The sequence below is a fragment of the Rhineura floridana genome, chromosome 9 (assembly GCF_030035675.1).
Source record: "Rhineura floridana isolate rRhiFlo1 chromosome 9, rRhiFlo1.hap2, whole genome shotgun sequence".
NCBI lineage: Eukaryota > Metazoa > Chordata > Lepidosauria > Squamata > Rhineuridae > Rhineura > Rhineura floridana.
The window spans coordinates 101,245,152-101,264,415 of NC_084488.1; the positions used below are offsets into that span (position 1 = coordinate 101,245,152).

Consider the following 19,264-nt stretch of genomic DNA (forward strand, 5'->3'; position numbering starts at 1 on the left):
ACTCCTGCGGGTCCCAGTCTGCCCAAAATTTCTGGCATAGGTAAATAATTACAATGATGGTCAATGGGGAGTGCTTACTCCCCAATATGAATATTTGTTAGAGCAAGCTTTTACCTCCTGGTCCCCCTGCACAGCTGTGGGTAGAGCCAGCATTCAGCCCGCCTGGCAGCTCCCGAAAGACAAGTGGATGCCGTGGAGCTTCCTGCCGAGGCCCCCTGCATGACTTGGATTGCTCTGCCCCTCTGTGTCATTCTCTTAGACTAATAAAATAATTATACACAACCAACATTTCCAAACCTTTTAAAAACAAAGTTGCCGAACTAAGGGCACAATCCTAAGCCCTGGCAGGGAGCAGAGTCACTACCCCATCCAGACCCTTGCTGCTCATACAGGAGGGAAGATGGAGGGGCAGGAAAGCCTGCATGTTTGCTGTGCCAGCTCCAGGATAATGCAGCAAACAAGGTTGGATTGGGCTCCCCACCACAATTTGCTGGTTGCTAGACCAGCTTAGGAACCAGCAGATCCTTTGGCAACTGAGGTCTGTCACCTCCATGCCCTTGAAATACCCCCTTTCAGGGGCTTATGCTGGCTACTGCTGGCAGGGGTTCCACTGGCAGTAGCTGCCACCTACCTATGCTTTTGGCAACAGCAGAGGGATGTCTGTAATGAAACCTCCCTACATTATAGGGCTGGCACAGCCTAGGCAGACATCTCCACCTCATCCAAACCCCTGCAATAGATCTGGAATTTGGATCGCTCTGCCCAAACCAGAAGTTGCTAATCATCAAGGAAAGGGCAGACATTTCTTGCTACTGATCACCTCATCTCATCCACTAAGCCCTGAATGAAGCTGTAAGCAGCAAGTAACTGTGATAAAGAAGAAACAGCCTAAAGAATAATTATCTATTGATGAGTTGGCAGGTGTTGGAGTTGGCAGGTGTTGCCACCACTCACCATATGCTCAGAGGCACATGTTACCAAATTCTTCCAAGCTACACAGGAAGTGGATTGGACTGCGAAAGACCAACCCAAATTGTGTTTGCGACAAATTTGTATCTCAGAGAGGAGGTCAGGTCTCATGCTCCCCTGGTGCATCCACTATAGCTGCCCAATTTCCCTGCTTTTAAAAGTTTGATAGAAATATCTGTTGGCTACAGGTACGTTCTTAAACTGCAAGGCTTTTTTTTGCCTATTAGTGAATTTTTCTGCTTTTTAATCTGGGAGGTAAGAAATGGGATCCTGTGCAAGTTTGCTGAAAACGGATTGATCATGTGTATGCTTACTGAGTTCAGTGGAATTAAGTCCCCTGCAATCATGCTTAGGATAGGTGAAACTGACCACTGGGGATGGGGAGGGGAGGAGAGGAGGAGGAAGGGCAGGGGGAGGGGAGGGGAGGAGGAGCGAGGGGAGAAAGGGCAAAGGGGAGGAGGGGATGGGAGCAAGCAGGAGGGGGAGGGGAGGAGGAGGGCAGGTTTGATCATTTGCATGCTTATTGAGTTCAGTGGGATTTACTGCCATGCAGTCATGCTTGGGATAGGATGGGGGAGGAGGGAGTGAGGGGAGAGGGGAGCAGATGTAGGGGGAGGGGCAAAGGAAGGGGGAGGGCAGGGGCAAAAGGGAGGTGATGGGAGGGAGGAGGAGGAGGGGAGGGCAGGTTTGATCATTTGCATGCTTTTTGAGTTCAGTGAGATTTCCTCCTGTGCAATCATGTTTAGGTTAGGTAAAACTGCCCTGGGGGAGGGGCAGGGAGGGGAGGAGATTGGGTGGGTGAGCACCGGGCAGCGGGGAAGCCCCTTTCCAAAAGGAAAACATTGTGAACAGTATCATTGTTTTTCAGTGTTTCCCCCACCTTTTTATTCTATATCAGGCACATGTAGCTTCCCACTCAAATTTAAACCAAAGCTGCCCCTCCACACCAGACCTTTATTTCACATTAGACAGTCGTGGCTTCCCCCAAAGAATCCTGGGAAGTGTAGTTAGTGAAGGGTGCTGAGAGTTGCTAGGAGATGCCCTGTTCCCCTCACAGAGCTTCAAACAGAGCAGCTGACTGTTAAACCACTCTGGCCACTGGAGCTTTGTCAGGGGAATAGCAATATCCTTTCAGCACCCTTTACAAAGTTACACTTCCCATTCTGGAAGTGGCTTCCCAGGGGAAGCCATGACTGTTTCAAGTGAAATAAAGGTCTGGCGTGGATGTAGCCCCCTGATTAGCCAAGCCAAGCCACTGTGAGCCTGGCTTTTATAACAGTGACAGTTCTTACTGAGCACACTTATCATTGACTCCAGTGTTAAATTTCTTAAATTAAAACTCAGCCAGGCACTTTTGAAACTTTTAAACTGTAGAAGAGATAGGTCAGAGTATGGGGCAAGGTCAGTGATAGGATTACAGGTATTTTGTGAACATGGCTGATTTTTAATATTATGAGAACACTGAGGAAAAAGTCCAACAGGGGTCTGTTTCCCCCCCCCCTTTTTAGACTTTGAACTCTCTATTCTCTCTGACTGTTTTGTGTATCGCCATGAAAATTTAGAGGGTTGTTAAGCAAGCATTTCTGAGTTCAGGACTATAAGCTTTGTAAGGTTTTGTTTTGAAATGAGCTTATGTGAAGCATCAGAATGGCATGGGATGTATTTCAATTTGACATTGTGGAATGTGAATGATCCATGCTGGCTACAGCATACAGTCACTCTTGTGGCTGTATAATACTTGACTGTTAAAGAAATAAAAAAAAATTAGTGCTCTGCTTACCTGCCAGTACTTCTTATGGCCAGAAACATGGATAAATAGCAATGGAAGATTATTATCAGAGGGATGAAGAACACGCAGCAGCATAACAACATGGTATAACTTCTGTTTGCTGGAGAATAGGTTACGTAGTCCCACGTACAGGATATCATCAAACCTTCAGGTATATAGGAACCTAAGAACAGTAAACACGGTTATTATATAATGCATAAATAAGAATAGATGTAGGACAGTGTTTCTCAACCGGTGTGCCTCCATATGTTGTTGGACCACAACTCCCATCAGCCTCAGCCAGCATTGCCAATTCAGGAAAGATGGGAATTGTGGTCCAACAACATCTGGAGGCACACTGGTTGAGAAAGGCTGATGTAGGAGTTTGGCAACTAGTTAGGAAAAAGCAACACTACTATATAAGTGCAGTTGTGTTTGCTGCAGGAAACACAACAAACAGTCTTGTGACTCCTTAACGGCTAATTTAACTTATTGTTGCATAAGTGGGCCAGAGATCACTTTGTCAGATACAGCTATGCTTCCAGCTATTTTGCACAGTAGCATATTGTAGCCAGTTCACATGCGTATCTACTCAGAAATAGTTCAGGGGAAGACTCTGCTAAGGAAGTGTGTCTTAGGCTCAGTTCTCACTGGTGTAGGCTCTACCACTTCAGACTACAAATTGACTTTTCTCCTTAATCAATTGCTGCTTTTTAATTATTCTGTGTTTTACTGTAATCCTACTGCTGTTCCAGTTGTTCACTTGTGAGCCACGTTAGCAGAAGTGGTTCTTAGGGGCAGAATATAAATAACCTATATCAGAGGTACCCTTCAGATGTTGTTGGACTCGAGCTACCTTCAGCTCTAGGGCTGTAAGTTGTAAGTCCTGCATCCTGCAGGACCAGGCCCCAGGTACCCAGCCAGCTGGGACTGATTGCTACCACCTGTCCCTCTTTGGAGGGATACATGATCCGGGTGGCTGGGGTGGCCTGGGAGACCCAGGGCCTGCAGGAAGAGACCATCGCCGCCCAGGGAAGGAGAGTCTGCTGCTGCTGCTGCTGTGGGATCACCACCTCCACCACCCTTCCCTGTGGGACTTCTGCCTGGCAGACCTGCATCCTGCAGGACCAGGCCCCAGGTACCCAGCCAGCTGGGACTGATTGCTACCACCTGTCCCTCTTTGGAGGGATACATGAGCCGGCTGGCTGGGGTGGCCTGGGAGACCCAGGGCCTGCAGGAAGAGAACATCGCCGCCCAGGGAAGGAGAGTCTGCTGCTGCTGCTGTGGGATCACCACCTCCACCACCCTTCCCTGTGGGACTTCTGCCTGGCAGACCTGCATCCTGCAGGACCAGGCCCCAGGTACCCAGCCAGCTGGGACTGATTGCTACCACCTGTCCCTCTTTGGAGGGATACATGAGCCGGCTGGCTGGGGTGGCCTGGGAGACCCAGGGCCTGCAGGAAGAGAACATCGCCGCCCAGGGAAGGAGAGTCTGCTGCTGCTGCTGTGGGATCACCACCTCCACCACCCTTCCCTGTGGGACTTCTGCCTGGCAGACCTGCATCCTGCAGGACCAGGCCCCAGGTACCCAGCCAGCTGGGACTGATTGCTACCACCTGTCCCTCTTTGGAGGGATACATGAGCCGGCTGGCTGGGGTGGCCTGGGAGACCCAGGGCCTGCAGGAAGAGAACATCGCCGCCCAGGGAAGGAGAGTCTGCTGCTGCTGCTGTGGGATCACCACCTCCACCACCCTTCCCTGTGGGACTTCTGCCTGGCAGACCTGCATCCTGCAGGACCAGGCCCCAGGTACCCAGCCAGCTGGGACTGATTGCTACCACCTGTCCCTCTTTGGAGGGATACATGAGCCGGCTGGCTGGGGTGGCCTGGGAGACCCAGGGCCTGCAGGAAGAGAACATCGCCGCCCAGGGAAGGAGAGTCTGCTGCTGCTGCTGTGGGATCACCACCTCCACCACCCTTCCCTGTGGGACTTCTGCCTGGCAGACCTGCATCCTGCAGGACCAGGCCCCAGGTACCCAGCCAGCTGGGACTGATTGCTACCACCTGTCCCTCTTTGGAGGGATACATGAGCCGGCTGGCTGGGGTGGCCTGGGTGTTTGTTTGTTTTTTGTGTGCTGCTTTTTTTTTTTTTTGTGGGATTAAGGAGGATTAATTTTACGATGTTTTAATTGGAAATTGGTTTTAAATTGTTTAGGACTGTGGTTTGTTTTTGTATATGTATATTATGTATAGCTTTTTGTTATTGTAACTCGCCTAGAGTGTCCACTAACCTGGACAGATAGGCGACCAATAAATAAAATATTATTATTATTATTATTATTATTATTATTATTCCAACAACATGCGGAGGGCACTACGTTGGCTATCCCTTACTGAAATATATCAATAACATGCAGTGCGGTTTTGCACACATCTACTAAGAAGCAAGCCTCATTGAGTTCAATGGGATTTATTCAAATGTAAGTGAGCACAGGATTATAGTCTAAATACTCAATCCTATACCTACTGGGGAGTAAGACAAATTGAACTCAGTGGGGCTTATTTCTGAAAAGAAGTGCACAGGTTTGCACATGTCAGTCATGTGAAAACTTGTCTGAAGTGTTATGGTATATCCCACCCAGAGGTTTACCATCTCAGGGAGAAGTACAAAGGAAGCCGCCTTATACTGTGTCAAACCAATGGTGGTTCATCTAACTCAGTAATGTCTACACTGACTGGCAGCGGCTGTCCAGGATTTCAGGCAGGGTTTTCTTCCAGTCCTGCCTGGAAATTGCAGGGATTGAACCTGGGACCTTCTACATGCAAAGCAGCTGCTCTACCATTGAGTTATGATCTTTTCCAAAATAGACTTAGGTTTCCTGTATTAATTGTTGAACAGTTAGAGTCTGTTCTAGAATGCACAATATGAATTTTACTGTTTAAAATGGGTACCCAACTGAACCTATTTTGTCAATAATAAATGTCTTATGCGCAAGTAATCAGAATACTATCAATATTCCATGAGCAACCTTTTAGGTTCTTCACAGGGCCATGCTGAATGCTTCCCAGTAGGCAAGAAACCCTCTGAAAATGATGCTGACAAATAGCAGAGATAGGGTCAACTCTTTTTTCCTCAGACAAATTTGATAGCATTTATTAATGGGGTTTATCTGCTTGTCCTAGCAGGTAATGCCAATTTCATTATAGGACTTTTAAGGCTTCTCTAGCAGGGACATTTTCTTCTACATTAAATCATAAATCACTGGTTCAAGTTTCTGTCAACCCTGAACTTTCAGAAAAATATGCTGGAGCAGCATTTTCAAACATCACAGATGAATCTGTGGTCCTCCAGATGTTGTTGGAGTACAATTCCCAGAATTCTTTTACCTCTGGCCATGACAGATTTCAACAACATCTGGAAGGTTACACGGACCCCATTCCTTTTTTCTAAAAAACAACATTTTATTTCTTTTTTGGCATACAAATACCAGTATAAAATAATACATAACACACAACAAAAGAAAAAAAGGAGCATTAATCACATTGTAGAATATAAAGTCATTTTTTGTTTATTGTCCTTGCTTAGTAATTGTTCTCTTTTCCATTTTGAGTTTTCTCATACAATCGTTTTAGAGTGATCCATGTATATACATACACATACACACACATATACGAGAGAGAGAGAGAGAGAGAGACCCCATTCCGGATCTAGAAGACCTTGGCTGAAATCCTTACTTAGCTGTGGTCTCCTTCCTTCTGCAAACAGGACAGTTTATACAAATCTATCTCACAAGATAGATTTGGAGAAGTAAAATTAAGACTGTGATGCATATTGAAGATTTACAAGTTCAATGCATAGGTATATTTTTACCTTATAAATGATCTTACTTTTCTTCATCAATCTCATATAAATAAGCCTTCAGAAACCAAGTACAGCAATAGCCTCAGGGATTGCTCTGCTTGTCTCTACGTGTCTTTACATACATGAGGAACAGGGCACCCGTGGCCCTCCAGATGTTGTTGGACTCCCATCAGCCCTAGCAAGCATGGTCAATGGTCAGGGATGATGGGAATTATAATCCAGCTACATCTGGAATGCCATAGGTTCACCACCCCTGATATCCATACAAATCATGGCTCACTGCTTTTTGCCCCTAAATCACTTGATTTCCTCCCTTGGCCCACATCTTCACAACTCCTTTGACAGATGTACAGGCCAGCAAATTAAAGAGGCTCTGTACGCTGTCTTGTCCTGCCATCCAGTCTTCAGGTGGGATGTTGACCTTTTCCATTTTTAAAGTGTTTTATGTATATTTATTCAATAAAGGGAGGAGGGGGGAAATGAATTGGTGACTCAGTAGTCTACATCCAATTGGTGCTGTGCAAAATGGCTTCTGATTAAAACAGGGCTTCTCTTGAGCTTGATCATAGGGCGGGTGAGGTGAGGATGCTAAACATCTTACTAAAATGTAGTGAGGAAATGTTCATATTGACATTCCCTCATATTCCTAAAGGGAGACGTAACAGGACCTTGAATAGCTATAAAGATCCTTGTGGACTGGGTGATACAGATCCTAGTGCAGCCTGGTATGCAACTAGACTGTCACACCGGAAGAGAGAATTTTCCTTGGGTTGGATTAAACTATGTCCTACTCAAGGTAGACCAAGTAAAATTAACAAACCTAAGTTAGTCATGTCTATTAACTTCAGTGGGTCTATTCTGAGTAGGACTTAGTTGAATTACCCCCCATCTGCTATTAAAAAAAGCCAGAAACACTTCAGACAACCCCTTTTTAAACCGAGCAACATATATTTTCATATTGAAAAAGGGAGCAAATTAATGGTGTTCTATGGAAACACAAGAGTCTGCTAGCACAGGAGGCTACCACTGGAACTGGGCCTTAGTCATTAAATGCCTCACAACAAGACAACCCAGATAACATTTCATATCTTGCTAATGCTTAATGACATTACTGGATATCATAATTTAAAAAATATTGGACTGTAGATATACAAGCAGCTGAGTACTGGCAAAATATTTTCAGCTTCAGGCGCGGGAAGATGCCAATACTAATTAGGAAAACTGTAAACCAGTGGACAGGATAATAATGTAAAGACATTAAGTGCAGTTTCAGTTAAGATTATAATTTTACTGCATATAAAACGAGACATTTGAATGTTTTAGTGCCACAAAATCCTCTTTGCTTGATAAAAGCGATTCAACGTGCATATATTACTTGTCATAACAGACCTTAGAACGTGCAAAGGATAAAAAATGTTATTGCCATTTTGAATGCAAGCCAGGAAAGAACCTTATAACCATAAGTCTCCCACTACCAGCCACTATCCTCCCACCCCCTTAAGTCCAAACATCACTAATTATCCCACTCCACTTGTACATTTTGGACACCACACTTTAAGAAGGATGCAGACAAACTGGAACAGTTTCAGAGGAGGGCAACAAGGATGACTGGGGGACTGGAAACAAAAGCCTATGAGGAGAGACTGAAAGTTTAGCCTTGAGGAGACAGGAAAGATATGATAACACTCTTCAAGTCCTTGAAAGGCTGCCACACAGAGGAAGGCCAGGATCTCTTCCCTATCATCCCAAAGTACAGGACATGGAATAATGGGCTCAAGTTACAAGAAGCCAGATTTCAGCTGAACATCAGGAAAAACTGCCTAACTGTTAGGGTGGTATGACGGTGGAACCAATTACCTAGGGAGGTGGTGGACTCTCCAACATTGAAGGCATTCAAGAGGCAGCATGACAGCTACCTGTCAGGTGTGTTTCAACTTGGATTCTTGCATTGAGCAGGGGGTTGGGCTTGATGGCCTTATAGGCCCCTTCCAACTCTACTATTCATGATTCTATGATTATGACAACCAAATTCAGCCTGGTCTTTTCACACAGTCGCAAGAATGCCCTGAGGGGGGACTCGGCACCTTGAGATTTCATCCCTTTCTTTTTCCTGCAGTTGATGCCTTCCTGCTTTTCTTTTGAAAAGATACACAACCCCTGCCTTTTTCTACAGGTTCAGAATAGGTTGGGTTCCACATAACCATTCCATTGATGCAGCAGCTGTCTTTATGAGAAATACAGGAAATGTTGACTGATAATACCTACTCCTTTTAATAGGATAGGTACTGATATAAACCAATTAATCTATATTTACAAACTGTTGTGTTCAGCTTGAGGATACCTGGAAAAAAAATGCCACCACTATTTACTTTTAAAAAAAACTGAATTTCACATTTATTACAAAACATATATACATTTCAATTATAACAAAACTAAAGAAATAAGACAACCATACCAAAAACAAACAAACCAATAATCAGAGCTAATTAAATGTTACAGAACAGATAATCCCAGAAAACTTTATAGAGGAACTGTTCTGGAATGTCAAGACCATTATATTTAACTTTTAATATTTTCTATTCCCTGTTCATAAAACCCACTAGCAAAGAAACACATCACATGCAACATTTGTAAAAACAATGAAATCATGCCATATTGCCAAAAAGAAATAATTTCTACACTGGCTCTGCATCACTTTAAATGGAGATGTTAGTTTCTCAAATTATGCTACCTCCCAGATATTTTGGTGTCAGGAATCAATAGTTACTCCACAGAAGCCACACCAAGCATGTGCCATCAGCACTCTGGCTGCTGATAATAAATGACTTACCAGTTCTGTACTTTTTAGATCTCTATCCTGCCCTAAAATCAATTTAAAACAACTAGTTGTGGAGAGGGTTGTACAGTCTGTCTCGTAATAGCACTAATTTAATTAAAAACCTGATTCCCAAACTGCTGTACTCTATAACATCCTCACCACATAGGAGGATTATGTTTCAGTAGCCTGACACCCTCTCCAACCCAGTGGAGAGGATCTTGGGCTTATAAGAGATAGCTTCCATGGGGTAAGATACCATTTATGAATACCTTTTTAATGATGACTTCTTAATCCAAGTTGAAATTGATTTGAAAGGAGGTTTCTCCCAAAAGTGAGGCCCAGTGTTCACCATCTATTTCAACTTCAAGATTTTGCTCCCAGCACAGCCCAAGGCTATATGTTGGTCACTCCTCAAGGTTTATCAGTAAGTTATAGAAACTTGAGACCAAACCTATCATACTACTTGCACTCTCCATCCCACTACTATAATAGAAGATGTCCCACTGACAATAATGTGCTAGTAATGTTAACTGTGGATGCATTTGCTAATGGCACTAGGCTGTTCCAACAAAGCAAAGACAACATACACATCATATATATTGTAAGGCATAAAAAAAGGAAAAGAATAAGTAACATACTCCACCCAAAGAGCGGACATACACTCCATCCCAGCGAGTAGAGCCAGACAAAGACAATGATTAGGCACGAGCGTTTCTTTGAAGTCTTTTTTATAGATTGCAGAGGCTTAGTAATCACACAGTAGCGATCAACTGAAATAGCTAATAAAGTCATCATCGAAGTTATTCCAAAGAGTGCCCCACAAAAAGCGTACAAATTGCAACCTAAAACAGAAGAGGGAGAGTATAAGATTTTAATTTTTGAAATTGGGAGGGGGAAGTTAAAAACAAAAGTCATGCGTATCTTTTCACAGTCTGATACAACCATATGTACAGTATATTATTGAGAGGACAATATATTGTGTAGTTTTCCTTTCACATTTTATCCTTCAGTTTTATTCTTCTTCTTATTATTATTAAATTTATATCCCGCCCTTCCTCCCAGTAGGAGCCAGGGAGGCAAACAAAAACACTAAAATACAGTTTATGGTTTTCCTCTTGCCTGAAGTTGGTGACACCTAACCACTTTGGATTAAATCACACAACCAGAAGCTTCCCTATAATGTATTTACCTGCTGCACTTTAAGATCAACATCAGAGGCTCTGTTCCTGGTGCCCACCTGAAGCCAATTACGCTGGTGGGCAACTGTAATAGGGACTTCTCAGCAGTGGCCCCACAGTTGCAGAATTCAATCTCTTCTGAAATCCTGCAGGCCTCACTGCTTGCAATTTTTAAAATGGCCTTGAAAAGCTGTCTTTTTTCCCTGCAGTATTAAGCAGTTAATGTAAATTTGGAGCCTGGTTGAATGCATTGCTATTGCTGCATAGTTCCAAGGAGCCCAATTGCCCCCCAGCTGGCAGTTGTGGACAAGGAAGGGGCTGGCTTGTGCAGCTGTGGCAAGGTGAGCAGGCCCTAGCCAGAGGGAGGCAATGGTAAACCCCCTCTGAATACCGCTTACCATGAACAACCTATTCATAGGATAGCCATAAGTCGGGATCGACTTGAAGTCCATTTCCATTTTCCATTTTTTAGGTCTTGCCATAGCCATGAAGTGGATAGTTCATATGCTATATAGTATTTTAGATTGCCTTGAATTTGTGTGTGTGTGTGTGTGTGTGTGTATATATACACACACACACACACATATACATATATATATATATAAACAACTGTTTTGTGGAGAATTATAAATCCATTAAATGAATATTTAAAACAATATATAGGATCAAATATATATTTAAACAGCAAAGTGTTCCATATCCCACCACAAAATGCAGCCAAGCACATTTTGCCAATGGAAAACTGCCGCAAAGAAAATCCAATACAATTAAAGTTATTTTTCCTGGAATGTTGCCTAGTGTTATGACCTTAACTATTTTAAAAACATGCATTTAGTATTCTGAAGCAAAAAAACCCCACCCTAAACCCGAACTATGATATCTCAAGAAAAGGTTGTTGCATTCCTTGACTTTTAAAACTGGTGAAGATAAAAAGCAACTAATACCGTTAAATATTTTGCCTGAAAGAGACAATTTACATCATTTAATCTAAAATGTGTAGGGAAGGACAAGTTGCTTCTCGTGAGTTCAGTATAATGGTTTGTATCCAAAGCAGCACTAAGTCACTTGTTCCATTAGTGCAGGATTTGCACCTGCACAATGAAACTTTTCTGCCTGTCCTTCCCTTGCACACCCCCTAAATCTGTCCTGGGGTTTTCCTCACTCCTCTGGAGCAGATGCAGGGAGGGCATGTGCAGAAGAAGGAAAAGGGGGGGGGAATTCAGTTGTAACCATGGCCGCCTTTGCCAAGCTGATACCCTCCAAGTGTTTTGGACTACAACTCCCATCAGTCCCAGCCAGCACAACCATGCTGGCTGGAGCTGATGGGAGTTGTAGTCCAAGGCATGCAGAGGGAACTAGGTTGGCAAAGGCTAGGTTATGGTATACAAGAAACAGCAAAGAGTTGGAATAATTTGGTACAGATAATTGTTGCTGTGTCAGTTCTAAAGAAGGTGGCAATAATCCCACAAACACTCTGCTGCTCACTACCAGTATTTTAAAAACGGGGATAACACTGAGTCCCTACAGGCATATATTATAAATCAACATGTTCAGTGCTTTAAGATCTCTAAATGGTGCCAGTCAATTTTTTTGTACAGTAACACGCTGTTTCTCATTCTGGACAGAATCCGTATTCCATGGAAATTATCTCCAAACAGAAATGAGATTTAGCCAATGAATTTCTTCTCTGGGTTTAATCTGTCTCAGGGTAATATTCACAACCTGCCCATTCCCAAGTTATTGGGGCTCAAGGGCAGGCAACAGTCTAAGATGGGCAGCAGGGGTTGCAACAGGAAATTGGAGGGGGGGGTAAAGCTATGAACCAGTAGAGAAATTCAGTATCGGATAAACCAACAGGCAGGATCAAAGAGCAAGTCAGAACTGAAGAACAACTAGAAGGATACACAATAGACCAAGGCTGCATTCAGACATGAGGATTTATTGTGTTAGTTTAACAGATTAAAATGATAGCGCTTCTGCATGCTGGGATGCCTGTCAGACGAGAAGCTGCAGCTAGTGCAAAGCTCCCATGATTTACTGGGTTCCCAGGCTTGCAAACAGATTATTTCTGGTATTATTTATCATGAAAATTAGCACTAAACTTCCACTAGAGTTCTGGAACTAGCTTTTACATCGTGTGAAAGGTCAAATATAATGCACAAATTACCAGGTAAGTAATTGTCGGAATAACAGAATAAAGTGCAGTGTGAAAGCAGCTCAGTTAAAGTCACATCACTATGGTAAAGCTCAACTGGAACAGGAAACCTCCTTATACTCCTTCCAACAGTCATCCTCGGTAGGTAGAGTTAACTCAGAGCCTGGGTATACTTTATTATCTAGGACTGGTAGATACTGTAACATGTAGTTCAGTGGCCGACCACAAGGGGCAGCTACATACAGACCTCACTCAAGTTTGAGTCTTGTTGCATTCAAGAGGCTGGGATTCTTAGATATAAGAACCTGGACTCAGACGATGTTTGTTAGATTGCTTATTAAATAATAGGTTTGTTGCATTTAGTTAATTCATTCATTCCAGATATTTATATACCACTTAATATTAAACTGCTTAGAAATTATGAATATTAATATTAATGAATTTTCAGAATTTCTAAGCAATTTAAAGTGTCCCTGATTACTTTATTAGACCAGAGCATTCTGGAATCCGGATCTGGATCAAGGAATGGACCTGTCATAAACAGTACCAGTACCAGCTGCTAAAGACACAAGATATGCTTGGAATAATACATCAGGGCAGTTATACAGGTTCTTCTTTCAGATGTTGCATCAGAAGCAAAAACAAAAACAAAACATGAGTCTCCCATTCATCCTCTTTCCAGACATCTTAGACTGCAATCCAATACATGACTACTAGGTTCCACTGGTTTCAATGGGACTTACTGCCAGGTAAGGATTGCAGCCTTAGTCTGTTGCAGCAAAAACAACATAGAGTCTTCTGGTACCTTAAAAGACTAACACATTTATTACAGCATATACATTTGTGGAGTAGAATGTACTTCATCTGAGGTATTTTGTTATCCTCAGTTGCCAATTATTCATACAAATTGATGTGTGTGTGTGTGTGGGGGGGAATGTCAGCAGTTTGATTAAAGGAAACGGAAAGAATACAGACTGAGATAATTGCATTAAAGCTTAAATGCATGAAAAATAACTATAGTGACAATTCACAAAGCATTGATGATATACACAGACATCCTGGCATTGGTAAGCTACTTACATTTTTCTCTATACTAATGTGCCCTATGTACTTGACAACTATAAGGATGCAGCCAATGCATCCGATGAAGTGGGCTCTAGTCTACAAAAGCTTATGTCATAATAAATTTGTCAGTCTTTAAGAAGCCACAAGACTCTTTGTTGTTCATGCATCCTTTTGCCAAGCCAGAGTCAGCCTCAAGCATAAAATAATGCCAAACACATTCTTTATAACAAAGGGAAAAACAAATCTGTAACTGGTCTTGGACAATTAAGTTATGTGTTTTAGTGCTGAATATTTGATTCCTTTTATTGAAAAGAAGCAGGAGGGAGGAACTGACCTGTAGTGACAAAATGGCAGATATGTTTAGTAACTGTTAAACAGAACCTGTTAACCTGTTCAGTAACTGTTAACCAGGATCAGATTATCCATAATGGCAAACTTCAACAACCTTTTCATACCACAAACATAAAACATCATGCTAAAGAGAAGTTCCATGAAACAGGGAAAGGTTCAGATACAAAACAGCATTGGAAAAATACCTATATCTCCAAGTACCCATTCCCTGTGCATGCTGTTGAAAAAGCAGACTGGAGCCTGAGTTGCAGACATCAGAAAATCACTTGCTGCTAAATTCATTATGAAATAGTTTGCCGGTGTCCTCAGCCTCTTGTTACTGAATAAGCATCATCATGGTGCAAAAAAAGGTTAAAGAGAAAGTAAAACAGTTAGTTTCTCTTTAGCTACAATCCAGTTTATAAAATAGCACAAATTCTCTTACGCTTTATCCAAGATGTTTTGGATTAATCAGTGACTATCAGATGTTCAGCATTGGTTTCCACTTGCAAAATCGCCAGTTGAGAGGTCAATGTTTATACCATACTTTTTATTAACTAGGCTTGCCAACAGCCAGTCACCTGGGACAAGTAAGAATATGCTCTAGACAATCAGGTAAGAACTCTTAACCAAAGTTGTCATTTCTTTAAAGCCATAAATAGCTGAAATAAGACTGCATGGACACTCTGGTATAACCATGTACTAAGATTAAGATAAATCAAAATACTACACTATGTGATCTGCTTAAGGAAAATTTACATAATCAGTTCTTACAGGGAATAACGCCACCAAATAAATACTTCTGAGTTTATTTTTCATACTTATGGCACATTCCTATCCCTGATGATGGTCAAAAATAATGAGCAGAAAATACTGATGCATCTTATCTGTGTGTAAGTTATTATAAATGAATTCATACATATAATCCATGCCCTCATTTGTGTGTTATGACCCTCAAGCCCTGAACCTTGCAGTGCATGGCGCAACTACTCACACTTCTTTGGGAGTGAGGAGAGAATCACTGGTATTTTACTCAAGGTCCTCCCTGCTGGAGAACACAGCCCTGCTACCATCCTCAGACTCCTACAGTACTTCAATCTCCCCAGTCTCACAGAAGTCAACAACTGCAAAATTAGGCAAGAGCTCTGGAAAATAATCCAGCCAGCAACTCCAGGGAGATGGAGCTAACTGTACCACTGGGCCCATCCTCCTACAAAGGTTCCAATGGCTTTTCCTCCCTTCTGGGACAACATTTTTGTACAGCTACCTTAGTGGGACAGAGTTTAATCCAGTAGAGCTCACTTGGAGCTATCCAAGGTCTTGTTTTAGTTTGAACTCTTATATAATAGAGCTTTACCTACTAACTGGCCTTTATCTACTTTATCTGACCTTGCCTATTTTGACTGGACTTTCCTGGACATTTTTTATTTTTATAGCTATTCCCAATACCACCCTTCAACATACAGTCACAGGGCAATGTACAACATAACGATATACCTGCTTCCCCTAGGAGCATTAAGCACCCACAGAAGAGGATACTGTGCATGCTTAGAACAGAATATCTCCATGATAATCACAGTGGCAAAATGCCGTAAGAAAAATGCTATATAAACATATTTCATTCTTGTATTTTAAACTCAAAGCACCATTAAGATAGCTTCATATTGAATTCAGCTTAGCATAATTTTACATGTGTATCTATCACAGACTTCCCCCCCTTAGTTGGGTTATCTCCCACCACATATATAGGCAGATGCACGGTGCATCTGAATCATTTTTAGTAACACAGAGATAACTAGGATCCTTTAGGAGGAGGGAGAGTATAGAAATGTAATAATATATAAATAAAATGGGCTTTTCATTGGTGTGATGTCTCTGTGCCTGAAGCAGAACTGAATGGAAACTGAACCTTTGCATGTAGGTATGTAATGTAATATATTTACAAAGGGGGGGGGACATAGACCTGAATATATTGCAGGCATGTGTGAATCCACATTTTACATTCTGAAATGTTACATAAAATTGCTATAATAAAATATCCATTACTACAACTGCTAAAGCTAGTATCCATCATTTACTGGCCATGGATGTGACTGGTGGATTTCACATTACACAGAAAGCTGCCTTATGCCAAGTCACAGGAACACAGGAAGCTGCTTTATAAGAACATAAGAACATAAGAAGAGCCTGCTGGATCAGGCCAGTGGCCCATCTAGTCCAGCATCCTGTTCTCACAGTGGCCAACCAGGTGCCTGGGGGAAGCCCGCAAGCAGGACCCGAGTGCAAGAACACTCCCCCCTCCTGAGGCTTCCGGCAACTGGTTTTCAGAAGCATGCTGCTTCTGACTAGGGTGGCAGAGCACAGCCATCATGGCTAGTAGCCATTGATAGCCCTGTCCTCCATGAATTTGTCTAATCTTCTTTTAAAGCCGTCCAAGCTGGCTCCATCTAGCTCAGTATTGTCTACACTGATTGGCAGTGGCTCTCCAGGGTTTCAGGCAGGGAGTCTCTCTCAGCCCAACCTGGAGATATCAGGGATTGAACGTGAGACCATCTGCATGCAAAGCATGCCCTCCCAATTCCCTCCCCCCCTTCTCCTTCCCATGGTCAGTTTTACCCTTCTAAGCATGATTGGACAGGAGTAAATCCCATGGAACTTGCATGCAAATCATCAGTCTTGTCTTTCCACTCCCTGTCCCCCTCTCTCCTCTCCTTCCTTCTCTCTCCTTCCCCTTTCTTCTCCCCCCTCCTCCCTTCTTCTTCTCTTCTCTTCCTTCTTTCTCCTCCCTGCCCACTCGAGCCCTCCCTCCCTCTTTTCCTCCCTCATGGCCAGTTTCACCTATCCTAAGCATGATTGCAGGGGAGTATATCCCACTGAATTCAATAAGCATGCAAGTGATCAATCTATTCTCAGCAAATTTGCATAGGATCCCTTTCTTATCTCCCAGTGCTCAGAGGCACATGTTAACGAAATTCTTCCAAGCTACACAGGAAGTGTATTGGACTGTGAAAGACCAACCCAAATTGTGTTTGCATTTTTACAAATTTGTAGGGCAGTACAGTATGTCAGAGAGATGGTCAGATCTCCTGCTCCCCTGGTGCATTCATTATAGCTGCCCAATCTTCCTGCTTTTTTAAAGTTTGATAGAAATATCTGTTGGGTATAGGTACATTCTTAAACCACAAGGGTTTTTTTGCCTATTAGTGAATCTATGCATTCAGTCTCAAAGTAAAGCTTTCCACATTTTCTGTCATCAGTCTTTTTCCATATGTTTAGAAGCAAAAATAAAATGGAATCAGTATATAAGCCAAACACCAGGCATTCAAGCACATCGAACTGCAGAAATGTATTGGCTGCTCCAACTATAGCTTTCCTGGTCTCATCTCTATGTTGGGCAAGATAAGGAACTCCACTGTTCCTGGAGCAGGAAAATACAGATTTATAGAGCAATTCAACTATAGAAATCCAGAGTAAGTTACCCCTATTCCAAACACCGTTCAGGAGGAATTTGCCTTATACCATCCTTTTGGCTGGCTAAGTTCCACTGGGTTGCTAGGTAATATGACAAAGGTGAAAGGTGCATGTCTCTCCTTGCCCCACCCCCAGAATGCCCCTTTTTGGAGACTTACTCTGGCATAAATTTGTTGTTGTTGTTATGTGCCTTCAAGTCGATTTCAACTTATGGCGACTCTATGAATCAGTGACCTCCAATAGCATCTGTTATAAACCACCCTGTTCAGAACATGTAAATTCAGGTCTGTGGCTTCCTTTATGGAATCAGTCCATCTCTTTTTGGCCTTCCTCTTTTTCTACTCCCTTCTGTTTTCCCCAGCATTATTGTCTTTTCTAGTGAATCATGACTTCTCATTATGTGCCCAGAGTAGGATACATTTTAGCTTCTAGTGATAGTTCTGGTTAAATTTGTTCTAACACCCAATTATTTGTCTTTTTCGTGGTCCATGGTATCTGCAAAGCTCTCCTCCAAAGCCACATTTCAAATGAGTTCATTTTTGGCATAAGTTACACTTGCTGAAATTTCACAAGTTGAGGTACTTATACTGGTGTATCTCTGACTCAGCCAGGGTGAGGGACTTATGCCAGCATAGTCCCACCTGAGCCCCACCTCAGTCAGAGAAGTATAAGATTCACTGAATCTAAAACCTCTCAGCTTGACAGATCTTGGATTTGGATTGCACTGTTATTTGACTATGAGATGTCCCCTGATCCTGAATACTGAAAATGCAGGCAAGTATGAGAGCCAGATCTTCTTGTATGTGGAGTTGATATCAGGAAGGTATTGGTACCTCAACAGTCCCTCAAGTTGATTTCCCCCTTTCTTTTAAAAAGTACAAAAACATTTATTCAACCTTACCCCAGTCTGAGAAATCTATACCTGTAAAATGCATAGAGGACAAGGAGGTTTCCTATGATTCCAACAGAGCCAATGGCAAGAACACAGGAACCTACAGTGTAAAGAGCATAATCAGGAACATCCACTTTTGTTCGGTGCTGAGTTCCCATATTCTGCGTCTGGAAGAAAAATAAAAACAGAAGAGGAAACAATGTGCTTTCATTGAAGGAAATGATTAAAGCATGCAATGTGACATTACATATCACAAATATCTGTATTATTCGAGTCAAATATTTACAATTTAGTTTTTAAAAATTGAGAGTTTATATACTCCTACAGAAAAGCTGATATTGATTTGAACAATGTTATTCTTGTATGACCATGCTTCAAGAATCCCTTGGGATGGATGGATATTACACACATCTCTCTAAATGTTCTATTTTGATTTTACCCTCTCCATGTACACTTAGTTCTGGATCATATCTACTGTTATCTCTATTCTTTGGAGGGGAGGAGGACTTACAGTTATTCACCACTGGATCTGCTTATCCAGGATAAGATGGCAGTGGGGGCTTCCCTAAGGGGCTGACACTCCCACTACCATCTTGGTTGATGGCAGGCATGCACATTTAGCACACAAGTAATTCACAGGGATGGGAGAGGTAGGTGGGGTGCACAGCCAGGCAGGCTTAATAGTCCCGCACCACCTGTATGGGGGGGGCTGGGCTACTGTACCCCAAGCCTGCGGCACACTGGTGCCCAAGGGCCCA

General features: G+C 42.6%; 1 protein-coding gene across 1 annotated transcript in view; it reads right to left on the reverse strand.

Annotated features, from left to right (window-relative positions):
- Positions 1-19,264, reverse strand: part of LOC133364311 (melanopsin-like) — a 65,328-nt gene that overhangs the window by 25,691 nt on the left and 20,373 nt on the right. The window contains exons 3-6 of the mRNA XM_061584678.1: positions 18,537-18,673; positions 14,350-14,483; positions 10,054-10,257; positions 2,750-2,921 (exon numbers count right to left, since the gene is read on the reverse strand). Of these exons, the coding sequence (XP_061440662.1) occupies positions 2,750-2,921; positions 10,054-10,257; positions 14,350-14,483; positions 18,537-18,673 (647 nt within the window). The remainder of the gene's footprint in view (positions 1-2,749; positions 2,922-10,053; positions 10,258-14,349; positions 14,484-18,536; positions 18,674-19,264) is intronic.